Consider the following 27,639-nt stretch of genomic DNA (forward strand, 5'->3'; position numbering starts at 1 on the left):
TTCCCTGCCTGTTAACCAATTCTCAATTCGTGCCAATATATTACCCCCAAACCCATGTGCTTTAATGTTACACATTAACCTCTTATGGGAGCTTTATCAAAAGCTTTCTAAAAATCCAAATAGACCCCATCCATTGTTTCTCCCTTATCTATTCTGCTAGTTACACCCTCCAAAAACCCCAGTAGGTTTGTCAAACGTGATTTCCCTTTCGTAAATCCATGCTGACTTTGCCTAACCCAGTTGATATTTTCTAAGTTGGGGGGGGTGGGGGGGTAGTGTGGGGGGGGAGTAGTGTGGGACAGTGCGCGGGCTGGTGCCCAGCGTGATGTCTGCCAGGAAGCGCTATGTGCTCCCTGTACGGGCGGGAGGGGGATTCCCTCAGATGGGCATGCGTGTGAAGGAGCACACAGATCCCCCTGAGACTAAGTGCTGCCTCAGGGAGATCGGCTCGGAATTAAAATTTTTAATAGAAATGATAAAAAAATTTCCCTGACACTGTCACATGAGTTGGGACATGTCCACAACATTTATTTAAAGATTTTATAAAAATTTAAATACATTGATGAAGCCTCATCCCACCTGTGGATGAGGTTTGATGCTTTTTCACAAGCTTGCCTGGGCTCCCAGCCTACTCGCCAACCTTAATGTTGGACGGGCAGGTCCATTAATGGCCTTAATTAGTTTTTAAGTGGCCTCCATAGGCCATTTACAGGTCGGCGGGCGCACAGCTGATTCGGCTGCACCCCCACCAGCCTGAAAATGGGGATGAAGCGGGGTTACATCGGGGGTTCCACCCGACATCATCCTGTGTCATTTTACACATCGGCGAGTGGGCCCCACCCCTGCTCACTGTCCGGAAGATCCTGCCTTCAGTGTCCTAAGTTATCACATCCTTTATGATAGACTGTAGCATTTTCCCTACCAGGGTTAGGCTAACTGGTCTGTAATTCCCTGTTTTCTCCCTCCCTCCTTTTTTATGTAGTAAGGTTACATTTGCCACCCTCCAATCTGCCAGGACTGTTCCAGAATCTACAGAATTTTGTAAGTTGACAACCAACAAATCCACTATTTCCATGGCCACCTCCTTTAGTACCCTGGGATATAGATTATCAGGCCCTGGGGATTGATTGGCTTTTAGTCCCATTAATTTCTCCTGCACTGTTTCTTTATAATACTAATTTCCTTTAATTCCTTCTTTGCACTAGACCCTTGTTTCCCTACTCCTGGGAAGTTATTTGTGTCTTCCTCCATGAAGACAGAACTAATGTAGTTGTTTAATTGCTCTGCCATTTTCTTGTTCTCCATTATAAATTTTCCTGTTTTGGACTGTAAGGGACCTACATTTGTCTTGATGAATCTTTTTCTTTTTATGTGCTTATAAAAGCTTTTATGGTCCTCCTTTTATGGTCCTTGCAAGTTTACTCTCATTCTCTATTTTTCCCCTCTTAATCAATCTCTTGGTCCACTTTTGCTGAATTCTAAACTGCTCCCAATCCTCAGGTTTGCTGCTTTGTCCAGCAACTTTATATGACTCCTCTTTGGATCTAATACTACCCTTAATTTCTTTTGTTAGCCACGATTGGGCCACTTTTCCTGTTGTGTTTTTATACCAGAAAGGAATGTATAACTGTTGCAATACACACATTCATTCCTTAAATGTTAGCCATTGCCTATTCACCATCATGCCTTTTAATGAATTTCCCCAAGCTATCTTAGCCAACTCACTCCTCACACCTTTGTAGTTTCCTTTGTTAAGATTTAGGACCCTAGTTTCAGATCGGACTGCTTCACTTTCCATCCTAATGAAGAACTCTATCATGTTATGTTCACTGTTCCCTAAAGGACCCCACACAACAAGATTGTTAATTAACTTCTTCTCATTGCACAAAGCCAAATCTAGGGTCGCCTATTCCCTGGTTGGTTCCTCGATGTACTGGTCTAAAAAACCACCTTGTACACACTCCAGGAATTCATCCACTACGGTATTATTGCTGATTTGGTTTGCCCAGTCATATGTAGATTAAAGTCACCCATTATTACTGTAGCATCCTTGTTACACGCATCTCTAATTTCCTGATTAATACTGTCCCCTACCTTATCACTGCTATTTGGAGACCTATTGACAACTCCTACTAATGGTTTCCTCTCCTTGTTGCTTCTTAGCTCCAACCAGGCTGATTCTACATCTAGATTTTCTGAGCCAATATCCTCTCTATCGCATTGATTTCATCCTTAACTCAAAACGGCACCCCATCTCCTTTCCCTTTTTGCCTGTCCATCCTAAATATCAAGTAAGCCTTGGATATTTCGTTCCCAGCCTTGGTCACCCTGCAGCCATGTATCTATAATCGTGATCATATCGTATCCGTTTACATCTATTTGTGCTATTAATTTGTGTACCTTATTGCGAATGCTCCATGCATTCAGATCCAATGCCTTTAGACTTGTCTTTTTAATACTTTTACTCTTTTTGTACTATGGCCCTATTTGCAATTAGCCCTTGTTTCCTCTGCCTTCCACTGCTGCTTTTTACTCTGCTATCTTTCATTCTGATCTTTGTTTCACTCTCTTGTGCCCCCTGCTCAGGTTCCCATCCCCCTGCCACTCTAGTTTAAACCCTCCCCCACAGTGTTAGTGAATACCTCTGTGAGGATATTGGTCACGCTCCTGCTGGGGTGCAACCCCTCCAGCTTGTACAAGCCCCATCCTCCCCAGAACTGATCCCAATGCCTCAGGAATCTAAATCTCTCCCTCCTGCACCATCCCTCCAGCTACACATTCATCCGGTCTATTCTCCTATTCCTGATCTCGCTAGCACGTGGCACTGGGAGTAATCCTGAGATTACTACCTTTGAGTTCCTGCTTTTTAACTTACTTCCTAGCTCCCTATACTCTGCTTGCAGGGCCTCATCCCTCTTTTTACTTATGTCGTTGGTACCGATATGGACCACGACCTCTGGCTGTTCACCCTCCCCCTTCAGAATGTCCTGCGGCCACTCAGTGACATCCTTGACCCTGGCACCAGGGAGACCACATACCATCCTGGAGTCACCTCTGCAGCCGTAGAAATGTCTACCTTTTTGTCTTACAATAGAATCCCCTATCACTATTGCTCTCCCACTCTTTCTCCTTCCCCTACTCTGCAGCTGATCCACTTGTGGTGCCACGGACTTGGATCTTGCTGCAACCCCCTGAGAAACCATCTCTCCCAGCAGTATCCAAAACAGAAAGCCTGTGGAAGAGAGAGATGGACCCAGGGGATTCCTACAATACCCGCCCAGTGCTTTTACTTTGTCTGGCAGTTACCCAATCCCTTTCTGCCTGTGCACTCTTCACCTGCAGTGTGGTCACCTCACTGTACATGTTATCCATAAAGATCTCAGCCCTGCGGAAGCTCCACAGTGACTCCAGCCACTGGTCCAGATCAGAACCATGGATTTCCAGTAGCTTCAGCTGGAGACACTTCCTGCACATGTAGTTGCCCTGGACACTGGAAGTGTCCCTGACTTCACACATTGCACAGGAGGAGCATTTCACGTGACTGAGCTACCCTATTACAACTTACCCTTAAATTACTCCCTCTAGATTAGAAAATATTAAGGACAGTGCAAATGCTCACCAAGTTCTACTTACCAAGGCCATTGATCTTTTTGAGGAAAGGTAGAAAATGAATGGATCACCTCCTTCCCCCTTCATCAAGCTCCTTCACTCACCAAACTCCAACTGAAGCACTCAAATGCAACTCAAGACAGCACTCAGTGCAGAAAAGGCAGCACTGTGAATGGCCTGCTTTTTGACACAAAGATAGGTAGGAAAGTATTTTGTGAAAAGGATCTAAGCAGGCTACAAAAAGATATTGAAAGTGAGTGAGCAAAGACCTGGCAAATGGAGTAAAATGTGAAATTGTCCATTTTGGCAGGAAGAATAAACGAGAAGCATATTATCTTAATGGTGAGAGATTGCAGAGCTTTGAGCTGCAGAGGGATCTGGGTGCCTTAATGCATGAATTGCAAAAGACTATAATGCAAGTACTGCAAGCATTTAGGAAAGCTAATAGTATGTTATAATTTATTGTGAGCGGAACTGAATACAAAGGTAGGGAAGTTATGCTTCATTTCTACAGGGCACTGGTCGGAGTGGGTTGTTTTATGAGGAAAGGTTGGACATGCTGGGCTTGAAGAGTTTAGAACTGGAGTTTAGAAGAGTGAGGGGTGATTTGATTGAAGTATACGAGATCCTGAACGGTCTTGACAAGGTGGACATGGAAAGGATGTTTCCTCTTGTGGGTGAGTCCAGAACTAGGGGGCACTGTTTTAAAATTAGGGGTCGCCCTTTTAGGACATAGATGAGGAGAATTTTTTTCTCTCAGAGGGTTGTGTGACTTTGGAACTCTCTGTCTCAGAAGGTGGTGGAGGCGGGGTCATTAAATAGTTTTAAGGCAGAAGTAGATAGATTCTTGTTAGGAAAGTGAATCAGAGGTTATTGGGGTTAGATGGGAATGTGGAAATCGAAACACAAGAAGATCAGCCACCATCTTATTCAATGGCAGAACAGGCTTGAGGGGCTGAATGGTCTACTCCTGTTCCTATTTCTTATGTTCTTTTGACCACATCTGAAGTACTGTGTACAGTATTGGTCACCTTATTTAAGCAAGGGCATAAATGAGTTGGAAGCAGTTCAGAGAAGGTTTACCAGACTAATAACAGGAATGGGTGGGTGGTCTTATAAGGAAATGTTGGACAGGCCAGGCTTGTATCCACTGGAGTTTAGAAGAGTAAGAAGCAATTTGATTGAAACTTATAAGATCCTGAGGGGACTTGACAGGGTGGATGCGGAGAAGATGTTTCCTCGGGCAGGATTTTACATTCGGAGTGTGGGCGCGTGCCCGACGCGGTGGAACATTAAATGTCGCGCGATGGCGTTGGGCGCGCATCCTGACATCATCGCGCTGTCTCACGATATTTCGTTCGGCGGGTGCGTGCTGGAGTCGGCTGCGCGCCCGCCAACAATCGAAAGGCCTATTAAGGCCGTTAACCAACTAATTAACTTCAAACTTACACTGCCCGTCCAACCTTAAAGTGAGGTGGGCAGGCAAAAATTACACTTTTAAAGGAAACCTCATCCACGAGCGGGATGAGGTTTCGTAAAGCTAATCCTGATTATATAAAAGCATTATTTTAAAAATCAAAACGTGCCCCATCTCCTGTGACACAGCCGCACGAGGGGGACACGTTCCATCAAATTTTTACCGTCCTTATATTTGTCTTTAAAAAGTGCTTCAGCCTCCCTGAGGCAGCGCCATGCCTCAGGGAGATTGAAGTGCTCTTTCGCACGCATGCGGTGAAGAGGCGCTGGAACAGACTCTCCCTCCTCCCCCTCCCCCCACCACCTCCCCGCCCGCACAGGCAGCACTCCACGCAGGGCGGGCCTTAATTGGTGCACCCGCGTGAAATCGTGGCACGGAGCCGATCGCGGGTGATGATCAGCTCTGCCTCCGCCCCCGCCAAGCCCACCCGACGAATGCAAAACTCCTGGCCCTCTTGTGGGAGAATCTAGAACTCGGGGGTGGTTGGGGGGGGGTGGGTCACCGTTTAAAAATAACGGGTCACCCATCGAAAACAGAGACGAGGCGAAATTTTTTCTCTTGTAGGGCCGTGAGCCTTTGGAACCCTCTCCCTGAAAAGGCGGCGGAAGCAGAGTTTTTGAATATTTTTAAGGCAGAAGTGGATAGATTCCTGATAAGCGAGTGGGGTTGGGGGTGTTGAGGTGGTGATGGGTTCTCAGGGGTAGGCAAGGCGCAGATTTCAAGTTAGCATCAGGTCAGCCATGACCTGATTGAATGGCGGAGCAGGTTCGAGGGGCCGAATGGCCTACTCCTGGCTCCTTGGTCGTATGTTCGTGAATTATTTTAAACCTCTTTCAGGAAGTGGCAGCTGGCAGTTTGGTATTTTGAGGTACGTTCTATACATTCTGCGAACGATTAGCTGCCAGAATGTTGACCGTTTTTTGTGTGACAAAGAAGGATAATGTCAATGCATCTCGAACGCTGCAGAGAATCTAACTGTAATTAAAGTTCCCCAAGTGCTAAAAGGAGCAGCAATTATGCCAATGCTACACAACATTCTGAAATTGAGCAGAGAAACTGTCTTGCCCAGATTACTTAACAATTCTTTCCGAGCCTAACGTGTGATCGGGCTGTTCGACGCTCGTTGAATGCGTCATTTCAATTTAATTTTCCAAATATTTCGTCACACGGGAGGCTCATTCCACTCAAATGTAATTTGGAAGCCGTGAATGATTCCCCATTATGGAACTGAAAGGAAATAACTGATCAGGAAACAAAAGCTACACAACCCAAAGAGACTCTGACTAAACCTGCTCTATCCGAGCTGTAATGTGAAGTCTCTTTTTATTGTTCCCAAGTTGTGGAAAGATGAAATGACTGACTCACTGTCTCATTATCATTTCAAAAGCAGCTGGTGCTCTGAAGTGGTTATGTTGCTAGACTGGTAATCCACAGGGGAAAAAAAAATATACAAAGGAATAGTTACGTGGTAGTACAGAACTCGAGTATTGCTGAAAAAAGAGACAAGCTGTCAAAGCTTTTCGCCTTGCACTCATCAGGACAGATACAAGAATGCCAGATTTCCAACAACAATTTATACTGCATGAAAAAAGGGTGCCGATTGATTGGCAAGTCAACTCTGATTGTTTGAGGCACTGCCATGGAGAATGCACCGGGGAACTATTGTACCCCATGCTATTGTTTAAGTTTAAAAAGGCACAATGCCTGGACGTATTCCTTTTGGCTGCAGAGGATAGGTCACTGACTATGAATATATGTAGCTTCTAGTTTGGAAAAAAACCTCGCATTTATATAGCGCCATTCATGACCACCAGACATCTTACAGTCAATTAAGTACTTTTGAAGTGTAGTCACTGTTGTAATGCAGGAAATGCAGCAGCTAATTGTGCACAGCAAGCTCCCGCGAACAGCAATGTGATAATGACCAGGTCACCTGTTTTGTGATATTGATTGAGGGATAAATATTGACCAGGACACCAGGAATAATCCACCTACTCCTCTTTGAAATAGGGTCACGGGATCTTTCACATCCCTGAGAGCGCAGACAGGGCTTCAGTTTATTGCCTCACCTGCAGGGTGGCACCTCCAACAGGGTAGCTGTCCCCCAGTATTGCACTTGAGTGCCAAGCCTGGATTTTTGTGCTCAAGTCCAGGAGTGGAAGTTGAACCCAGAAACTTGTGACTCAGAGGGAAGAGTGCTACCCACTGAGCCCATCGCTAGTACCTGGGATGGGATGGTCGACCGAAGGGGGGAGTTTGAGAAGAAAGGGCCTATATTTTCTGGGGTTTAGCGTGAGAGACACCATTCCACAAGCGTGGGACAAGGTAAGAAGGCAGTCCATGAACTACCACAACCAGCCTGGGGATCGGACTCATGATGTTTGCATCTTTTGGCACCACACTCTCGCCATCAAACCAACCAAACTAACTGACACCCACAACAATTCAGGTACAGATGAGCCAAATTCCCCATCTTGTAAATCAAGACACAAACTTTTCAGGAGATTTGCTTTAAAAATCATGAGCTGCTATATTCTTAAACATAAACCTATATAGATTGATGGTTGGTTTATAATGCTCATTGGTGGCTTATTTAATCTCAATCATTTTATTAACAGTCATGTACAAAGACCTCTTTACAAAAACCATATTACTGCATTTGAAAGTACTTTACAAAAATGTTTTAAAATATCCTGCCTGTTATCAGTGCTGCATCCTGTCTCTGCAGCTAGAGGTTTAGCTCCGATGAAGTCATATGGACTCGCAAGGTTTAACTCTGCTTCTCTCCCCACAGATGTTGCCAGACCGGCTGAGTTTTTGCCGCATTTTCTGTATTTTGGGCAGAATTTAGCCCTTTGTGGGGTGGGCTGAGTGGAGGTGGGGCGGACGGTAAGTCAATCGTGGCCTGAAGGCGATTTCACGCTGGGTGGGCCAATTCAGACCCGTCCAGCGTGAAACGCGAGCGGCAGCGCCCAGCGCTGCCTGTAGGGGAGGGGGATGAAAGCGAGAGCGGGGGTGGGGGGCGAGAGCAGGTTTGAGAATCTCCCCGAGGCACGGAGCTGCCTCAGGGAGATGAAGGGCTTTAAAAAAAAAATACCGAAGACGTGAGAAATGTTATAAAGCCACCTCTCCACTCATCCGACTCTGTCACACGAGTCGGGACATGTTATAAGTGAGGTTTAAAAGAAATTTATTTTATTTTTATTTGATGTTGGAAACCTCATCCCGCCTGTAGATGAGGTTTCCAAAAAAAACGGCTTGGCCTTTTCGCCTGCCCCCCACCGCCCCCCCCTGCCAACCACAAGGTTGGACGGGCAGTGAAAATCTTAACTTAATTGATACTTCGATGGCCTTAAACAGGCCTTTTCATTGTCGGCGGGTGGGTTTCTGGTTCCTGCGTGCACATCCGCCGACCAAACTATCGCGCGACCGCACGTGGACGCCGGGACCCTCGACCCGACATCGACGCACGTCATTTCACACTCGAGCGGGACGCGTGTGTGCCCGTCCATCAAGGTGGAAACCCTGCCCTCTGTTTACCGGGCTGCAGTAACACTGGTTGGTGGAGCTGGTGGATCAGCCAGGTTTCTGGGGGATGTTCTGTTAGAACGCCAGTCCTGTCGCCAAAAACTACCTGAAGGTGGGCAGACTGCAAGGCGCATCAGTCCTTGCGTGTGTGCGCGCGCGGGCGGGTGCACTAGGTCCCGTGCGTACGAATGGAGGGCTGATGGCAGAGGAAGCCAGAAGCGGGGCATGTCAACACATGTTCCTTTGCAAATCTGGAGCGTGGAGCTGCCTTTCATGACCTGGAGGTTCCTGGCTGCCTTGCTTGCCCCCTGCCTGAATCATAGTAGTGCAACCATGAATGATTACTGCAATTAAAGTACCAATCAATCCACAACCGACTCATGTGTAGCACTAGCAATTGCAATTCGCTAACTGTACTGGTCGCTATCACGGATTAATATTGAGGTTAACATGCAGTTAACATGAAGCAGCCAAATACCAATAGTGATCAAAGTACCAATCGATCCACAATTTAAGCACAAAGGTTGATTTCTGACAACAATATTGTGAATTACTGTTAATGATTAAAGGAGCAATCTACAGTGCAACGAGTTAGAGGATCATTGCAAAGCAAAGCACAGCAAAAGGGGCCAAGATCAGAGCAGCCTGCAATTTCACAGACCAACGCAGCAGCAGCAACAACTCCAGTCCTCAAGCTGCTAAGGAGAGCACAGCAGCTCCTGGATCCAGGCTTGTCAAAGTAGTCAGCTGCAGTAGGTCCCACCTCCAGTTTACTCTGCAATTAACTCTCCATCTCGGTGCGTGTGTGGGCGAGATCAATCATTTGGGCATCCTGAACTAAGCGTGCATACACCGATGGGCTGTTAAAAATCTTGATTTTTCCGATAAAAGCGAAAAATGCTGCGGATGCTGGAAATTTGAAACAAAAACAAAAATGGCTGGAAAAACTCAGCAGGTCTGACAGCATCTGTGGAGAGAGAGAGAGACAGAATTAACGTTTCGAGTCAGTATGACCCTTCTTCAGAACTAAAGAGAAATAGAAATGTGGTGAGATATATGCTGTTTAAGGGGGGTGGGACAGGTGAAGCTGGATAGGCCAGTGATAGGTGGAGGCAAAGGAGAGATTGCGAAAGATGTCACAAAGAAAAGGTGGAAGGGGTGTTGATGGTGGTGATACTGGCTAAAGGAGATGCTAATGGTGACGTTCAGTGTAGAAAGCAGAATGATCAAGTGACAAGTGGCCCGAGTGGGTGTGGGAGAGGGGATGATGTGGGAGAAAAGATCAAAACAGGCTGAAAGGCGTGGATAAAACAACGAATGGAAACACATTTTTAAAATAATAATAGAAATAGGTGGGAAAAAAATATATAAAAATAAATATTTGAAAAACGGGGATCGAAAAGGGATTGGGGATGGAGGAGAGAGTTCATGATCTGAAGTTGTTAAGTCCAGAAGGTTTCAGAGCCTTCTTGTGAGACCATAGTGAAGCCGAACTAGGCCAAGAAATCACGTCTCTTGTGTAAGATTTTTGGGTTCTGGACTACTAACTAGGCAGTCGACTAATCATAAGTAATTTTATTATGGTTTATTGAGTTTATGAAGAAACAACAGTTTAGATATGATACGTTAACTAATTGGACAGAAAAAGTCCACGACCTGTTACAGCCGCGGTTTACCGATTCCAGACAGCGGACACGTACTTCACACGGAATGTGTTGACCTCAGCATCCTCCTCCTCCTTGTCCAGGTTAAGAAGGCAGCTGCCGACGAGTACTGCAACTTCCCCAGCACCTCAGCAGCGCACGATCCCTCGGCAGGACCTCTCCAGCACTGCCGCCCAACCTCAGCCCCCTCGCCAGTATGACACCAACATACACACCCTTTTTTGGGGGGGCTGGTGGTTGGTGGCTTATCCAGTGTCGATCATCTATCTAATTACCCTGACAAATGGATACAGGACAGCTACTCAAAAACGTCAGGGTGGTTAATACCCCCCCACCCCCCACCCCCCAGCCCCCCAACCCCCACCCCCCGCACCCACCTCCCCTCCCTCCCCCGCCCACCTCGTGCATCACCTCGCTCGAGGTTAGTTTTATTTGACATCACACTGAGGGCCATATCCTGGTTCTTTTTAAGCACTTGCATAGAGAAGGCAGTGCAGAAGACACCATCTTAACTTAGGAATGACAACATGAACTAAGTGACCTTGCCTATTTCCACAGACTGTTTATAAAGTGTTGCCTTTTTAGAAAGCTTTTCAGGGGGTTGTATTATACAGAAAATATCCGTTTATTCAAGACCCCAATTTCTTACGCTTGTGATTAGCTGATGAGAGTTGGCATGTCCCTGTAAAGGTCTCTGTGATCATTACCACTTTCCAAAATCATGCCATCTATAGTATTCTGTCTTTCCACATTAATGCTCCCAAAGTGCACCATTTTATTCTATTGAACTCCATCTGCAATGCTCCTGAGTATTTCACCATCCTGTCTATGTCATCCTGAAACCTACAACTGTCCCCATGCTGGCCCACAACCTCGCCATGTTTTGTATCACCTGCAGACCTCCTGCTGCTGCTCCCTGTAGCTGGATCATTTATAAACATTTCCAGGAGAAACGGACCCAGAACTGACCCTTGGGGGGAAGCTGCTACAAACCAGCTCACAGTCTGAAAACCATTCATCGTCGCCACCCTTTGCCCCTTCTGTCACTAAGCCAATTCTATATTCCGACCACCTTCCCTTTAATTCCATCTTCTTGTTAATAAGCCTCTCATGTGGCACTTTGTTGAAAGCCTTCTGAGAGTCCATATGTAAGAGGTTCCCGATCCCCCCACTTACAAGCAGATCTTGGACTTCGGGATTCATAACAAATAGAAATACACAGACACAGGGTTTGGCTAAACCATAAGTTTGTTGTTTTATTGTATCCCCAATAGAGATACCTCTATGATTAGCTGAATAACACAGAAACCTCCCCCGCCCCACCCCCCGCAAATAAACAAACAATCCATCCCCAGTACAAAATGCCCTTGAGTTTGACTGACAGATTCCGAGCTCACAAAATTAAACAGGCCGACAAAAGTTCCCCAAAACGGACACAAATTCCCCAGTTCAGCGGCACGCTGAAATTAGCACCTTCAACTCCCAGCTGAACCTTTCTGCTTTCCCCCTCCGCACCCCCCCCGCCCCCCGACTCTCCCCTTTAGCCAAAACATAGTCACTACGACTTGTTTAAATCAGGCAAAAGGCAGACAAAAACACTAAACCTTTGTCCCAAAACCTTCAGTCCGATATCGCTACCATTTGGCCGAAACGCTTAGAATCCAACATGGTAATGATTGTAGGTCCTGAGTCAAGATGACCAGTCCTGACCCTTTCTTCCATCTGCATCGGTCGAACTCTGATATGCCCTTTTTATAACGGTTCAGCTCTGACACACCAAACGTATTTCCTGTTGTTCGTGCTGTTCCGATGTCCGGTAACTAACACCTCTTCAGTCTATTCCACGCGTAGTCCAAGTGAATGTGATCAGCTCACGCTGGCTGAGACAATACAGCCGTCCCATGGGGAAAAATAACCCAGACGAACGTGATCAGCTACGATAAGGGAAAAGACTGGGAAAGCTCAGCAGGACTGGCAGGGTCTGTGGGGAGAGAGAGAGAGAGAGAGAGAGAGACAGAGGGCAGGATATTGCTGTGGGTGAGCAGGGGGAGCCAGGCCCCACACGCCCATGTGTGAAATGACAGGCGATGATGTCAGGCGTGCACCCCGACGTGCATCGTTTCGATATTTCATTCGGCGCTGGGCGCTAGAGGCGGCTGTGCACCCGCCGAACTGTCAACGGCCTGTTGGGGCCGTTCTAAACGTAACTCGACCTGTTTAGAACACTGCCCCAGCCCAGTGCTGTCGGCTGCAGCCTGGCTTTTAGTGCTTTATAGCTCAAAGCGTGGGGCTGGATTTTCCCATCGTCGGACGGGTGTGGTGGGCAGACTTGGGAACGGCCACGAGGCAGACAGACGCCACGCCCCACCCCCACCGATCGGGCTCGGACTGTGATTTCACGCCGGCTGGGCAATTGACGGCCAGTAAGGGTGAAACGCGCACTGAGAGTCTCAGCGCTGACGGAGTGGGGGCGGGAGGAGCACAGGCGCTAAGGTCTGCGTGTGCGCGGGGCTGGGGGGAGCGCGGGCGCTGAGGTCTGCGTGTGCGCGGGGCTGGGGGGAGCGCGGGCGCTGAGGTCTGCGTGTGCGCGGGGCTGGGGGGAGCGCGGGCGCTGAGGTCTGCGTGTGCGCGGGGCTGGGGGAGCACGGGCGCTGAGGTCTGCGTGTGCTCGGGGAGCGCGGGCGCTGATGTCTGCATGTGCACGGGTCTGGGGGGAGCGCGGGCGCTGAGGTCTGCGTGTGCGCGGGGAGCGCGGGCGCTGATGTCTGCGTGTGCACGGGTCTGGGGGGAGCGCGGGCGCTGAGGTCTGCGTGTGCTCGGGGAGCGCGGGCGCTGATGTCTGCATGTGCATGGGGCTGGGGGGAGCGTGGGCGCTGAGGTCTGCGTGTGCGCGGGGCCGGGGGGAGCGCGGGCGCTGATGTCTGCGTGTGCGCGGGGCTGGGGGGAGTGTGCACAGGAAGCTCCCTGAAGGCACGGAGCTGCCTTGGCGGAGGGGGCGTGGGGGGGGCGGTGCTGAGTAACTTTAAATGAAAAATAAGTATCTTTAAAAATAAGGGAAACATGTCACCACGTATTAAAGTACATTAAAAATAATGTTTCAAAGTTTTTATTTTTTTTAAAAATTACTGTGGATGAGGTTTCGTCAAAAATGCAGAGGCCGCCTGGTCTAGTCTCCCGCCCGCCAACCGGATGGGCAGCAAAAAATAGTGTTAAATTCATTGATTGATGGCCTTAATAGGCCTGGTAATTGACAGCGGGCACACGCAGGAGTGGGCGGGTGCGCGATAACATCAGGATGCTCGCCCCACATCATCGCGCACTATTTCACTCCCGATCGGGTCCAGCGCCCGCCCGCCCCAGGGATGTAAAACTCTGCCCGTGAGGTCAAAACATGTCCGTGAGTTTGGATTTTGCTATTCCATAAACTTCCCCAATTGGAGGTGTTGTGATCCGATACTGTCACTACACCACCTTGATCAACCTTTTCTGTTGCCTCATCAAAGAATTCAGTCGGTTCAATCAGACACGATTCACCATTAACAAATCCATATTGGCTTTCCTTGATTAACCCATGCCATGCCAAATGATAATTTATTTTGTTCCTGAAGATGGTTGCCAATAACTTTCCCACCTCCCCCCCACCCCCATCACAACCATGTCAGGCCGGCTGGCCTGTAGTTTGCTGGCTTATTCTTCTCCGGTTTCTTGAACAGCAGCACAATGTGAACAGTCCTCTGTCACTGCTCCTTGTAGTATCCAGTGTGTATTGAAAGATTGTGACCAATGCCTCTTCTATTTCTACCTTTGCTTCTTTCAATAACCTAGGATGCATTCCATATGGACCAGGTGATTTCCCAATGTTCAAAAATGCTGATCTTTTCAGTATGGTCTTCTGTATTCATATCCTGTTTATAACATCCCTGCCCTTTATTTGTGTAACCTTCACATCTTCCTTTATGATGACTGATGTAAGATAGTCATTTAATATTTCACCGTGTCCTCTACCTCTACATGAAGATTTCCCTTTGGGTCCTTAATCGACCCAGCTTCTCCCTAGCTAAAAGTTTACACTTCCTATAAAATATTTTATCATTAAATTTAATGCTGCTTGTAAATCTTTCCCTTGTAATCTGTCTTTGCCTACCTTATTAACTTTTTTCAGTTCCCTACTGTGCTTTCCATAATCTTCCTAGTTATTAACTGACATGTTCCATAAGTCTGTTTTATTTTCGTTTTTATTTCCAGTATCATCCAGGCCGCACTTTGGATGTTTAACTTTTTCTTTGAACAGAATGTGCCCAGGTTATATGGGAACTATCTCTTCCCTGGGTATCCTGCAGTTCTCCGTGACTACATTACTCTTCAATCTTCTTTTCCAATCTGCCTGTGATGGGTCCCTTCTACCTCACTGAAATTAGCTCTTCCAAGTTGAGCATTTTGCCTTCAATATTTTCCAGTTTTTCTCTTCACTCACTAGGATGTGACTCTTTGGGGTTCCTGCTCCAGGGAGCTATGGATGCTCCATTGTTGAGTATGTTTAAGTCTCAGATTAGAAGATTTTTTTGGACTCCAAGGGAAGTAAGAGATATGGAGATTGGATGGGAAAGATGACTTGAGGTTGACCACTCATGATTTTATTGATTGATGGGGGAGGGTACTCTGGCTCCTGTTTCTTATGCTTTTTTTTAGAAAGCGAGTTCAAATCCCACCTTAGCAGTTCAGTCTATAAATAGAAAAGCTAGTCTCAGTAAAAAGGGTCATGAAGCTTTCAGATTGCCGTAACAATCCTAATGTCCTTTAGGAAAGGAAACTCGTCTTTTTTTACACAAAATGGTCGACAGGTGACTGATAGGTTAGGAGCTGGCTGGTTTCCCCAGCTGTACCGGCCGGTTGAAGCATTGGACCCCTGACAGCTCGTCAATGGCATTTCAATGAGACCAGAAGCAAATTTCACCTCAGCGCATAGACCAACCAGCAGAGTTCTTGCTCTGCTCATCTTGTGGCTGTTTTGGGTGCAAGCTGAATTTTTCGGTGACTGTAGATGAGTGACAGGTAGAAAGGGAAGTATTCGCCTTTATTTCACGACCTCAGAACATCCCAATGCACAGAACAGCCATCAAATTACATTCACAGGTATGGTTACTTTTATAATGCAGGAAACTTGGCATTCAATTTGCACACAGCAAGCTCCCACAAGCAGCAATGACCAGATCATCTGTTTTAATGATATTGGTTGAGGTATAAATATTGGCCAGGACATGTTAGAATTCCCCTGTCCTTCAGACAGTACTAGGAGAACTTTACATTCACCTGAAAGGGCTGATGGAGCCTTAATTTAATATCTCATCTAAAAAATGGCACCTCTGGCAGTGCAGCACTCCCTCAGTACTGCACAGCAAAGATTGGCTGGGTGGTTAACAGTGAGGTTGAGTGTCCTGGGCTACAGGAAGATATGGACGGGATGGTCAAATGGGCAGATAAGTGGCAGATGGAATTTAACCCTGAAAAGTGTGAGGTGATACACTTTGGAAGGAGTAATTTGACAAGGAAGTATTCAATGAACGGCATGACACTAGGAAGTTCTGAGGAACAAAGGGACCTTGGCGTGTGTGTCCATAGATCTCTGAAGGCAGAGGGGCATTTTAGTGGGGTGGTGAAAAAGGCAAATGGGACACTTCCCTTTATCAATCGAGGCATAGATTACAAAAGTAGGGAGGTCATGTTGGAGTTGTATAGAACCTTGGTGAGGCCACAGCTGGAGTACTGTGTGCAGTTCTGGTCACCACATTATAGGAAGGATGTGATTGCACTGGAGGGGGTGCAGAGCAGATTCACCAGGATGTTGCCTGGGATGAAACATTTAAGTTATGCAGACAGGTTGGATAGACTTGGGTTGTTTTAGTTGGAGCAGAGAAGACTGAGGGGGTGACTTGATCGAGGTGTACAAGATTATGAGGGGCATGGACAGGGTGGATAGGGAGCAGCTGTTCCCCTTAGTTGAAGGGTCAGTCATGAGGGGATATAAGTTCCAGGTGAGGGGCAGGAGGTTTAGGGGGGATGTGAGGAAAAACTTTTTCACCCAGAGGGTGGTGACGGTCTGGAATGCGCTGCCTGGGAGGGTGGTGGAGGCGGGTTGCCTCACATCCTTTAAAAAGTACCTGGATGAGCACTTGGCACGTCATAACATTCAAGGCTGTGGGCCAAGTGCTGGTAAATGGGATTAGGTAGGTAGGTCAGGTGTTTCTCACGTGTCGGTGCAGACTCGATGGGCCGAAGGGCCTCTTCTGCACTGTGATTCTGTGAAATGTCAGACTACACTTGAACTCATGACCCTGTGACTCAAAGAGCCATGACTGACACTGTAAGTAGATTTTCTTCGTATGAAAAGCTAACATTTTTATGTTCCGCCGAGATTGTAGTAAGGGCTGGGTATAGGGATTTTTTTAACCAGAAGCCTTGGGCATTGTAATCTATTATGTTTTTTACAGTTCTGTTACTAAACCTGTAGGCGGAGTAAAGGTATAACCGCATCTGAAGTCATTACATTTAATAGCTGAAAACTTGTCTTTGGTTCAGTGTGACCCTGGACTGCCTGCAATCTCTTGCTGATGCATCATGACACATTTCACAACATGGGACCATTGTAGCAGCCACTGTAACTATTTTCTAAATGGGGAGAGAATTCAGAAATCTGGAGTGCAAAGGGACTTGGGAGTCCGAGTCCAGGATTCTCTTAAGGTTAACTTGGAGGCTGAGTCAGTAGTTAGGAAGGCAAATGCAATGTTGGCATTTATTTCGAGAGGACTAGAATATAAAAGCAGGGATGTGCTGGTGAGGCTTTATAAGGCTCTGGTCAGACCACATTTAGAATATTGTGAGCAATTTTGGGCCCTGTATCTCAGGAAGGATGTTCTGGCCCTGGAGAGGGTCCAGAGGAGGTTCACGAGAACGATCCCAGGAATGAAAGGTTTAACATATGAGGGATGTTTGTGGACTCTGGGTCTATGCTCGATGGAGTTTAGAAGGATGAGGGGGGATCTGATTGAAACTTACAGAACACTGAAAGGCCTGGATAGAGTGGACGTGGAGAAGATGTTTCCATTAGTAGGAGAGACTAGGACCCGAGGGCACTGCCTCAGAGTAAAGGGAAGACCTTTCAGAACAGAGATGAGGAGAAACTTCTTTGGCCAGAGAGTGGTGAATCTATGGAACTCATTGCCACAGAAGGCTGTGGAGGCCGGGTCATTGAGTGTATTTAAGACTGAGATAGATAGGTTCTTGATTGGTAAGGGGATCAAAGGTTATGGGGAGAAGGCGGGAGAATGGGGTTGAGAAACTTATCAGCCATGATTGAATGGCGGAGCAGACTCGATGGGCTGAATGGCCTAATTTCTGCTCCTGTGTCTTATGGTCTTATGGTAACATCATTGGGAAAAGTATCTGAAAAGGGAAGATTTAAAAAAAAGAGTACAGGGAATGATTCAGCAATAACAATGGAACAAATGAACAGGAGGAGGCTATTCAGGCCCTTGGTCCTATTCCATCGTTCACTGCGATTGTGGCTGATCTGCACCTCAACTCTAATACCCCGGCTTTGCCCCATTTTCCTTGATACACTTAATAAAAGTCTCTCCGTCCCTGGGATGTAAATTGACCCCACTATCCACACCTTTCTTGCGAGAGAGAGTTCCAGATTCCCCGCTATCCTTTGGGTAGAATTTTGCCCTGGTCGTTTGGACTCGGTGCGGGGTGGGGGTGGTGCGAGTGGGAGCGATCGGTAAGCTGACCTCTGCCCGCGATCGGGGCCGGACCGCGATTTCACGCTGGTGGACCTGGCATTGAAACGAGCGCTGCAGCGCTCAGCGCTGCTTCTGTGTGTGTGTGTGTGCGTGTGTGTGTGTGTGTGTGTGTGTGTGTGTGTGTGTGTGTGTGTAGGGAGGGAGGGAAGGAGGGTGAGTGGGGAACTTCACACAGGTATGCACAGGAAAAGCCCCCTGAGGGCACAGAGAGGCCTCAGGGAGACGAAGATATAACAAAATTAAAATAAAGAATTTTATTGTTAAAAACACGTGTCCCCTGATGTGATTCTGTCACATGTTAGAATTTAGTACGAACATTTTTAAATATTTTTTTTTTAAGTGAGAGACCGAAACCTCATCCCGCCCGTGGATGAAGTTTCACAAAAAAGTGCAAGGGCCGCTTGGCCTTTTCGCCTGCCCCCCACCCCCCACACCCCCAACCCCCCACCCCCCCCACCCCCAACCCCCAACCCCCACCCCCCCCACCCCCACCTTCCCGCCCACCCGCCCCCCACCACCCTCCCCCCACCTCCCCCTCCCACCAACTGTTGGGTTGGACGGGCAGCGAAAAATTTAATGCAGTTACAGTGTTAATGGCCTTTTAATTGTCGGCGGCCGCGCTGCCAACTCCCGCGTGTGCCCACTGACCGAAATACTCCGTGGGTGCCCGCTGACCGAAATACCCCGCGGGTGCCCACTGACCGAAATACTCCGTGGGTGCCCACTGACCGAAATACTCCGCGGGTGCCCACTGACCGAAATACCCCACGGGTGCCCGCTGACCGAAATACCCCGCGGGTGCCCACTGACCGAAATACCCCGCGGGTGCCCGCTGACCGAAATATCCCGTGGGTGCCCACTGACCGAAATACTCCGCGGGTGCCCACTGACCGAAATACCCCGCGGGTGCCCGCTGACCGAAATACCCCGTGGGTGCCCGCTGACCGAAATACCCCGCGGGTGCCCGCTGACCGAAATACCCCGTGGGTGCCCACTGACCGAAATACCCCGCGGGTGCACACTGACCGAAATACCCCGCGAGAGCGCTATGATGTAGGGACGCTCGCCCGACACCACCACACGTCGTTTAACGCTCGTTCGGATTGGGTAGTGCGTCTGCGCGCCCGGCCAGCTAAAAATTCTGGCCTTTGTGTGAGAAGCACTCCCCATTTTTACCCCTGAGTGACCGAGCTGTAAGTGTAAGGTTATGTCCCTCTTCTTCAGCACTGCCACAGCAGAGGGAACAGTTTCTGTCCATCTGCTCTATTGAATCCCTTCATTATTTTGAACGATATGGATCGTCCCTTAATCTCCTAAACGCAAGAGATTACAAACTAAATTTCTGCAATTTGTCCTTGTAGTTTAACCCTTTAATCTCACTACCAGTCTGTTTATTCCAGTTATAAATTCTATTAAGTATAACAACAATACTGGGAAGTTGTGTATTGTTGTCTGGCACTGGTTTAGTATATAGAATGGTCGCTAGTCCTGCTGGATATGAAATTATCTTTTTATTTGCAACTAAACTTCGAAGACAATTGAAGTGTGAAGATTAATCTCCCTTTGGTAAGTTATCAGGTGAACCTCTTAAAATTCTGTGAATGTAAATGTTGGCCCGGACACCGGGAATAACTTCTCTGCTGTGCCTCAAAGTAGTGCCTTATCACCTTTTAAATCCAAGTGAGAGGGCAAATGGGGGGCCTCAGTTTAACATCTCATCCAAAAGATAGTACCTCTGATAATGCGGCACTCCCTCAGTGCTGCACTGGAGGTGTATGTGGTTTTAGGTTACAGACCAGCCATGATGAGAGGGTTATGGATGCTCAGTCCTGGCGTATATTCAAGGCTGAGATCGATACATTTTTGGACTCTCAGGGGGTCAGCAGGGATTGAGTCAAAGGTCAGCCATGATCTTTTAGTTTGACGGTATAGGTCCATGGGGCGGGGTTGGGGAGAAGGGGGTTATAGGTCGACTACTAGTTTTGGTAAAGTCAGAATTTACCACAAATTATCCTTGAGAAGATGGTGATGAGTCACTGTGTTGACAAAAGAATGGCTTGCCCAGTCCATCTCAGAGGGCAGTTAAGGGTCAACTGCATTGCTGTGGGTCTGGGGCCACATGTAGGCCAGACTGGGTAACGACATCATATTTCTTTCTCTCAAGGGCATTAGTAAACCAGGTAGGTTTGTGCAGCAATGCAGTAGTTAAGTGGTCTCCATTACTGATACTTATTGCAGATTCATTAACTGAATTTGAATTCCACAGCTGCTGTGGTAAGAACTGTGGGGGAGCTGGTGGCATTGTGGTAGTGTCACTGGGTTAGTGTTCCAGAGACCCAGGGTAATGCTCCGGGGACTTGGGTTTGAACCCCATCAAGGTACGTGGTGAAATTTGAATTCAGTAAAAACCTGGAATTTAAAATGTCTGATGACCGTGAAGCTGATTGTTGTGAAAACCCATCTGGGTGATTAATTTGCTGTCCTTACCTGGCCTGGCAGATGTGACTCCAGACCCACAGTAATGTGGTTGACACTTTAAAAAATTAGGGATGGGCAATAAATGCTGGCCTAGCCAGCAGTGCCTGCATCCCATGAGAAAAATGAACTTGATTAGCCTAGTTCTCCGGATTATTAGTCCAGTAATATAACCACCAAGCTACTGAGCCCATAAATATGCATTTAAAAAAGCGTAACTTGAATTCTTCTTTCTAAGGGAAAGGAGCTTACAACATAGTAGCAGTGCCTATTTATAAAACCCAAGATGAAGCCATAGCTAACTGACCTGGGTTTTACCCCTTAGTTGAGTTGTATATTTGGCTTCAATTGGTGTCCAAGTCTGGTCTTCAACTTTCTCGCAGGGGAATTTCGTGCTCCTTGCTTAAGTGTCAGTTCAGTGGCTATCACTCCTGTCTCCAAGTTAGATCATGGTTTCAAGTCCCACTCCAGAGACTTGGTCACACAATCCAGGCTGATATTCCCAGTGCCGTACTGAGGAAGTGCTGCACTGTCAGCGGGACCGTACTGAAGGAGCGCTGCGCTGTCGAAGGGTCAGTACTGAGGGAGTGCTGTACTGTTGAAGGATCGGTACTGAGGGAATGCTGCACTGTCAGAGGGTCAGTGCTGAGGGAGTGCTGCACTGTCGGAGGGTCACTATTGAGGGAACAGTGCACTGTCAGAAGGTCATTACTAAGGGATTGCTGCACTGTCAGAGAGACAGTACTGAGGGACTGCTGCACTATCAAAGGATTGGTACTGAGGGAGTGCTGCACTGTCAGAGGGTCAGTGCTGAGGGAGTGTTGCACTGTCGGAGGGTCACTATTGAGGGAACAGTGCACTGTCAGAACGTCATTACTGAGGGATCACTGCACTGTCAGAGAGACAGTACTGAGGGAGTGCCGCATTGTTGGATAGAAGGTACCGAGGGAGTGCTGCACTGTTGAAGGGGCTGCACTGAGGGAGTGCTGCACTGTCGGAGAGAAGGTACTGAGGGAGCCCTGCAGTGTTGGAGGGACAGTACTGAGGGAGTGCTGCACTGTCAGAGGTTGTGTCTTTTAGATAAGACAAATCAGGGCTCCATCAGCCCTCTCAGGTAAATGTGAAAGATCCTGTGGCATCATTTCTAAGATGAGCAGGGCAGTTCTCCCCCTGTATCAAGGCCAATATTTATCCCTCAACCAACATCACCAAAGTCGCTGAAAATCTGGTTATTAGTGTGTCGCTGGCTGCTGTGTAAAACAGAGACTACACTTTGCAAGTGAAATGTTTTGAGATGTCCAGCATTGTGAGAAGTGCTGCATAATTACAAGTCCTTTATAAATAAAAGCAAAATCCTCAGGTGTTGATTTCTGGAATAACTCTGAAATGATTCTGTTGCAGGCACCAGATCGAGCCACCAGCTTCGACAGTCAAGGATCCTGTCCATCTCCCAAACTGCCACCCACACCATAGGAGCACTGCTTGTGCAAGGCTGAGTACCTCTGGATAATTACTGAAGAGTATCTGGAGTTGTCCATCTTACTTATATAGCAGGAGGGAGAGAGTGGAGAGATAGAGTATCTGAAACTGTTTAATCAGTAGACAGGGCCATGTACCCTCTCAAGAGCTGCAATTGACAGTTTCCATCTGAAAGTGTCAGTGATGGAGATGATGCTTTTTGTGAGAATTTTAAATCCTTTGATTAGGGAAATAAGAAGAGGAGAAGGCCATTGAGCCCCTCTGACCTGCCTCCTTCATTAAATTGGATAGTGGTCGATCTGTACCCTTAACTCCATTTGCACAGCTTGGCTGCGTAACCTATAATATTCTTCCCACCAAAACTCTATCAGCCAGTTCTGATGAAAGATCGCAGGCCCTGAAACGTTAACTCTGTTTCTCTGCACAGATGCTGCCTGACCCGCTGAGTATTTCTGTTTTTTATTTTAGATTTCCAGCCTCCGCACTATTTTCCTTTTTGTAAAATATCTGTCAATGTCAGTCTTGACGTTTGCAGTTGACCTCCTTAGATTCCACAGGTTTTTTTTGGGGGGTGGGTGGTGGAGAGAATGTCCCAGATGTTCACACAAAGAGGAGTGGAAAAGTGTTTGCTGACATCAGCCCTGAATGATCTGGCTCTGATTTTAAGATACTGCTCCCTTGTTCTGGACTACCCCTCGCACCCACCACCACCCACCCACCCCCTCGCTCCTCCCCTCCACCCCCAAACCCCCACCAGAGGAAAAACTTTCTCTCCAATTACCCTATTAACTCCTTTAATCATCTTAAACCTCTCAATTAATTCACCCCTTAATCTTCCATTCTTGAAGGAAGACAAGCTTAGGCAATAGAACTTGGCCTCGTAACTCTGAGCACCCTGGAGGAATCAGTTATGAAAAGAACTGATGTTGTACTTTGCAGAGATTTAAACCCAAGGGGTTGATCCTTATCTTAGAGGTTGTGATGCAGATGTGGAGCATCCTGAAGCATTAATATTAAGAGGAGAATGGCCCAGGCTGGCACCAAGTTCAGTTTGCTGTGCTGTTCCTTTGGCGTTTGAGGCCCTTGGTAACAAACCTAAGCTGCAAAGTCTGTTGCCATGACACAGGCAGTTACCTTGGAACCGGTGGAACGTCCTGTATATCTGGGACTGGAAGCCGGCAGCTTGCAGCTGCTTTGTTTAAGATGCAGTTTAAACCCCCACCTCCCCCCTCCCCCCCTTCTGATGTCTCAATATCTCCTTGACACTGGCAGGTAGAAAGTGTCTTACAGCAATCTGCATCATCCCTTCAGTGCATCGCACACACGCACAACACAGACTCTTGAGGACCACTCACTAAGTTCTTTTACTGTATGATCACCACCACCTAACAACGCCCACATTTAAAACAGGCAGTCAATGATGTCAGCCAGTAAAAGCAATCCATTAGCCATTTACATTAATGTCAAAGTCTGCAGTATCTTAAGTGCTCAGTTTGCTGGGGACAGAAACAGCTGTTTCCTGAATCATCCCTCTGATACTGTATAAGCGAATACACATGGAAAATGTTTAACAAATCTAACATTAATTGTCATTAATATAAAATATCTTAAATATTAATCAAGAAAATGTCAGAAAGAGTTCTGTCCATAATGTCTTGGAATGATCACCCCTAAAACCCATGCATTTGTAATATTGATTAAACTGCACAAATGCATCTCTTGGAATTAAAACTTTTTCATTCCTGTTTAATTTTTGTCCCGATCACGCATCATAATAATGACCGATTCCTCTGGTGACTTTGATGTTTTGGTCGGCCTCCAAGCATTTTGGAGATTTTTCTAAAATCAACCTGACCAAGAATGAATCTGAGCGACAATTTTAAAGAAATAAAGGCGTTGGGTATAAAATTGCAAGCTAACAAGGTCACATTTCATTTTTAAGATAAAAGCTGAGGGATCCCTTTCGCACTGACCTTCAAAATGAAAGTTTAAAAGGTACAAAGCCCTTTGAAACCTAACCTGTACCTGACTTGAAAACCACACAAAAAGAAATACTGCCAAAAATAAACACTTGAAACAATTGCACATTTGGCAGAAAAGCCCTTGGACCATTCTTGGCTCCAACCTGGTGCAATGATAAACTAGGATGGGATATGGTAAGCCGAAGGTGTGCAAGTTTTACTAGTGTATTTCAATTCAACGTTTCCCCAAGTCCTTTGATAAGTGGCTGTATTGGAGAGTTTAAAAAAAAAACTGCGCAAGTTTTTTTGCCAGAACATTTTTGTTAACAAAAATTGCCATGTTGAAAAAAAAATTCAGGGACCCCGCTGGCACTCCTCTCAATATGATCAATAGGAAATGATTGCCGTTAACAATGTGTTGGGAGAAGTGAAACTCATGTTTGGACTGAATAAAAAAGGAGGCGCCATTTAACTGAAGTTCCGTTAACACCCTTGCAGTGTGCTTTGATACATCTTTGTGACTATAATCTAGTGATAATGCGATTAGATGTACTAACATCAATAGTAAATATTGTAACAGAACAAGGACTGTGCACTACTTGTACGCTTCAGATCAGCACTGTGTAACTGTTTTGAAGTAAATGTGAGCTAAATTGTGGAAATCGAAGCGTGCCGGTTTATCCTGCTGTTGTTCTATCCCAATGTATTTGACGCACTGTTGATGGAGTTCAGTGGTGTGAACTTCCTGTTGTGAGCCTGGAAATCCGCTGCATCATATGTAACATTTACAGATGGATAATATATGGATTAATATGTGATGAAGTGTACAGTTTGTGATATATTTTGTAAAATCATAATTACATTAAAATTATATAGCAAAGATATCTGTTTAATATGTATTTTGAATATAAATGAATGAATAAACTGATGATTATTTTAATATGGCCGTAGGAGCTCTTTGTTACACTGATGCGAGAGAGGGTCAACAATTCTCAAGAAATATCTGATCAATGGAGAGTTATTAATAAAATAAACATTGGTTGTCAGACTAATCAGGCACTGGGATCTTGTCTTGAAGGTGTTTCGTTATAAATTGAAACAGAATATTTTAACACTTTATAGTAGGTCGTTCGGTTCACATTTAGAATATGAGATATAAGTCACCACACTCCGTGGCAAGCTGCACTAAACAGCTTGTAAGTGTGAGGAAGCACCAGTTCTTTAGCTCGTGATCTGATAGTGGCAGCTATGACTCACTGGATTTTTTTGAAGCACTCTCTCTTGCCCTTTACTTAACTGCCATTTGTGGGAGCTTACTGTGTGCAAATCGGTCACCCTGTTTCCTACGTTGCATAAGTCACTATTTTTTATTCATTTGTGGGATGTGGGCATCACTGGCTAGGCCAGCATTTATTGCCCATCCCTAATTGCTCTTTGAGAAGGTGGTGGTGAGCTAACTTCTTGAACTGCTGCGGTCCATGTGGTGTAGGTACACCCGCAGCGCTGTTAGGGAGGAAGTTATAGAGTCATAGGGAAGAATTTTTCCCCCTGTCGGGAGGGAAGTGCAGGAGCGGGCGTGTGGTGGCACACTTCCAATCGGCGCCCCCAGTCGGGGGCGCGCTGCCACTTTAAGCGGGTGGGCCAATTAAGGCCCGCTCAGCGTGACATCCGCAAGGAAGCACTACGTACTCCCTGTGCGGGCGGTGGGGGGATTCCCTCAGCCGGGTGTGTGCTCTTTTGTGCATGTGCATTTGAAAGAGTGCACTCGTCTCCCTGCGGCTAAGTGCTGCCTCAGGGAGGTCGGCTCAGAATTAAAACTTTGTAGGTAAATGTTGAAAAGCTTTCCCTGACATGTCCCCTCATCGGACATGTCCATCACTTTAAATCAATCATGTATTAAACTTTTAAAAACCCTTGTGAAACCTCATCCCGCCCGTGGATGAGGTTTCCTGCTTTTTCTGAAGCCCGCCTGGGCTCTCAGCCTGCCCGCCAACTCTAAGCCGGGACGGGCAGGTCCATTAATGAGGTTAATTACTTTTCAAATGGCCTCAATAGGCCGTTGACAGGTCGATGCGCGCACAGCTGGTTCGGCTGCACCCCTGGCGACCTGAAAATGGAGATGTTGCGGGGTGACCTCGGGAGTTCCATCCAACGTCATCCTGCGTCATTTTACGCGTTGGCAAGTGGGCCTTGCCCCCCATTCGCCAAACTAAAGATCCTGTCCAAAGAGTCATAGAGGTCTACAGCACAAAAAAGGCCCTTTGGCCCATCGAGTCTGTGCTGGTCAAACAAGTACCTAACTATTCTAATCCCATTTTCCAGCACTAGGCCTATAGCCCTGTATGTCATGGCATCGCAAGTGCACATCCAAATACTTCTTAAATGTTATGAGGGTTTCTGCCTCTATCACCCTTTCAGGCAGTGAGTTCCACATTCCCATCACCCTCTGGATGAAAAATTCTTCCTCACATCCCCTCTAAACCTCCTGCCCCTTACCTTAAATCTATGGCCCCTGGTTACTGATCCCTCCACCAAAGGGGAAAGTTCTTTCCTGTCTACCTTATCTGTGCCCCTCAATTTTAAACACCTCAATTATGTCCCCCCTCAATCTCCTCTGCTCCAGGGAAAATAAACCCAGTCTATCCAATCTCTCCTCATAACTAAAACTCTCCAGCCCAGGCAACATCCTGGTAAATCTCCTCTGCACTCTCTCTAGTGCAATCACATCCTTCCTATAATGTGGATTCCAGGACTGCACGCAATAATCTATCTGTGGTCTAACCAGTGTTTTATACAGTTCCAGCATAACCTCCCCGCTCTTATATTCCAGGCCTCGGCTAATAAAGGCAAGTATCCCATATGCCTTCTTAACCACCTTATCTATCTGTCCCACTACCTTAAGGGACCGGTGGACATGCACACCAAGGTCCCTCTGATCCTTGGTACTTCCCAGGATCCTACCATTCATCGTGTGTTCCCATGCCTTGTTAGTCCTGCCCAAGTGCATCACCTCACACTTATCTATATTAAATTCCATTTGCCACTGATCTGCCCATCTGACCAGCCCGTCTATATCCTCCTGTAATCTAAGGCTATCCTCCTCACTATTTACCACCCCACCAATTTTCGTGTCACCCGTGAACTTACTGATCAACCCTCCACATTCACGTCTAAATCGTTTATATATACCACAAACAGCAAGGGACCCAACACCGATCCCTGTGGAGCCCCACAGGACACAGTCATCCAGTCACAAAAACACCCCTCGACCGTCACCCTCTGCTTCCTGCCACTCAGCCAATTCTGGATCCAATTTGCCAAATTGCCTTGGATCCCATGGGCTCTTACCTTCGTTATCCGTCTCCCATGTGGGACCTTATCATAAGCCTTGCTGAAGTCCAAGTAGACTATGCATTGCCCTCATCTACACATGGTCACCTCTTCAAAAAATTCAATCAAATTGGTCAGACGTGACCTCCCCTTAACAAAACCATGCTGATTGTCCTTGATTAATCCCTGCCTCTTCGAGAGTAGATTAATTCTGTCCCTCAGAATTACTTCCAGTAGCTTCCCCACCACTGAGGTTCAGGATTTTGACCCAGTGATGGTGAAGGAACAGTAATATAATTGGTTGTAAAGCGCTTTGG

The 27,639-nt window shown here is 46.9% G+C and overlaps 1 protein-coding gene across 1 annotated transcript in view; it reads left to right on the top strand.

Moving 5' to 3' along the window:
• The window catches only part of syt10 (synaptotagmin X), a 90,180-nt gene extending 68,025 nt beyond the window's left edge, over positions 1–22,155 (top strand). Inside the window, exon 7 of the mRNA XM_041216103.1 lies at positions 21,954–22,155. Within this exon, the coding sequence (XP_041072037.1) occupies positions 21,954–22,025 (72 nt within the window). The 3' untranslated portion in view covers positions 22,026–22,155. The remainder of the gene's footprint in view (positions 1–21,953) is intronic.
• Positions 22,156–27,639: the final 5,484 nt, after the last annotated feature.

This window comes from Carcharodon carcharias, chromosome 21 (assembly GCF_017639515.1).
Source record: "Carcharodon carcharias isolate sCarCar2 chromosome 21, sCarCar2.pri, whole genome shotgun sequence".
Classification (NCBI taxonomy): Eukaryota; Metazoa; Chordata; class Chondrichthyes; order Lamniformes; family Lamnidae; genus Carcharodon; species Carcharodon carcharias.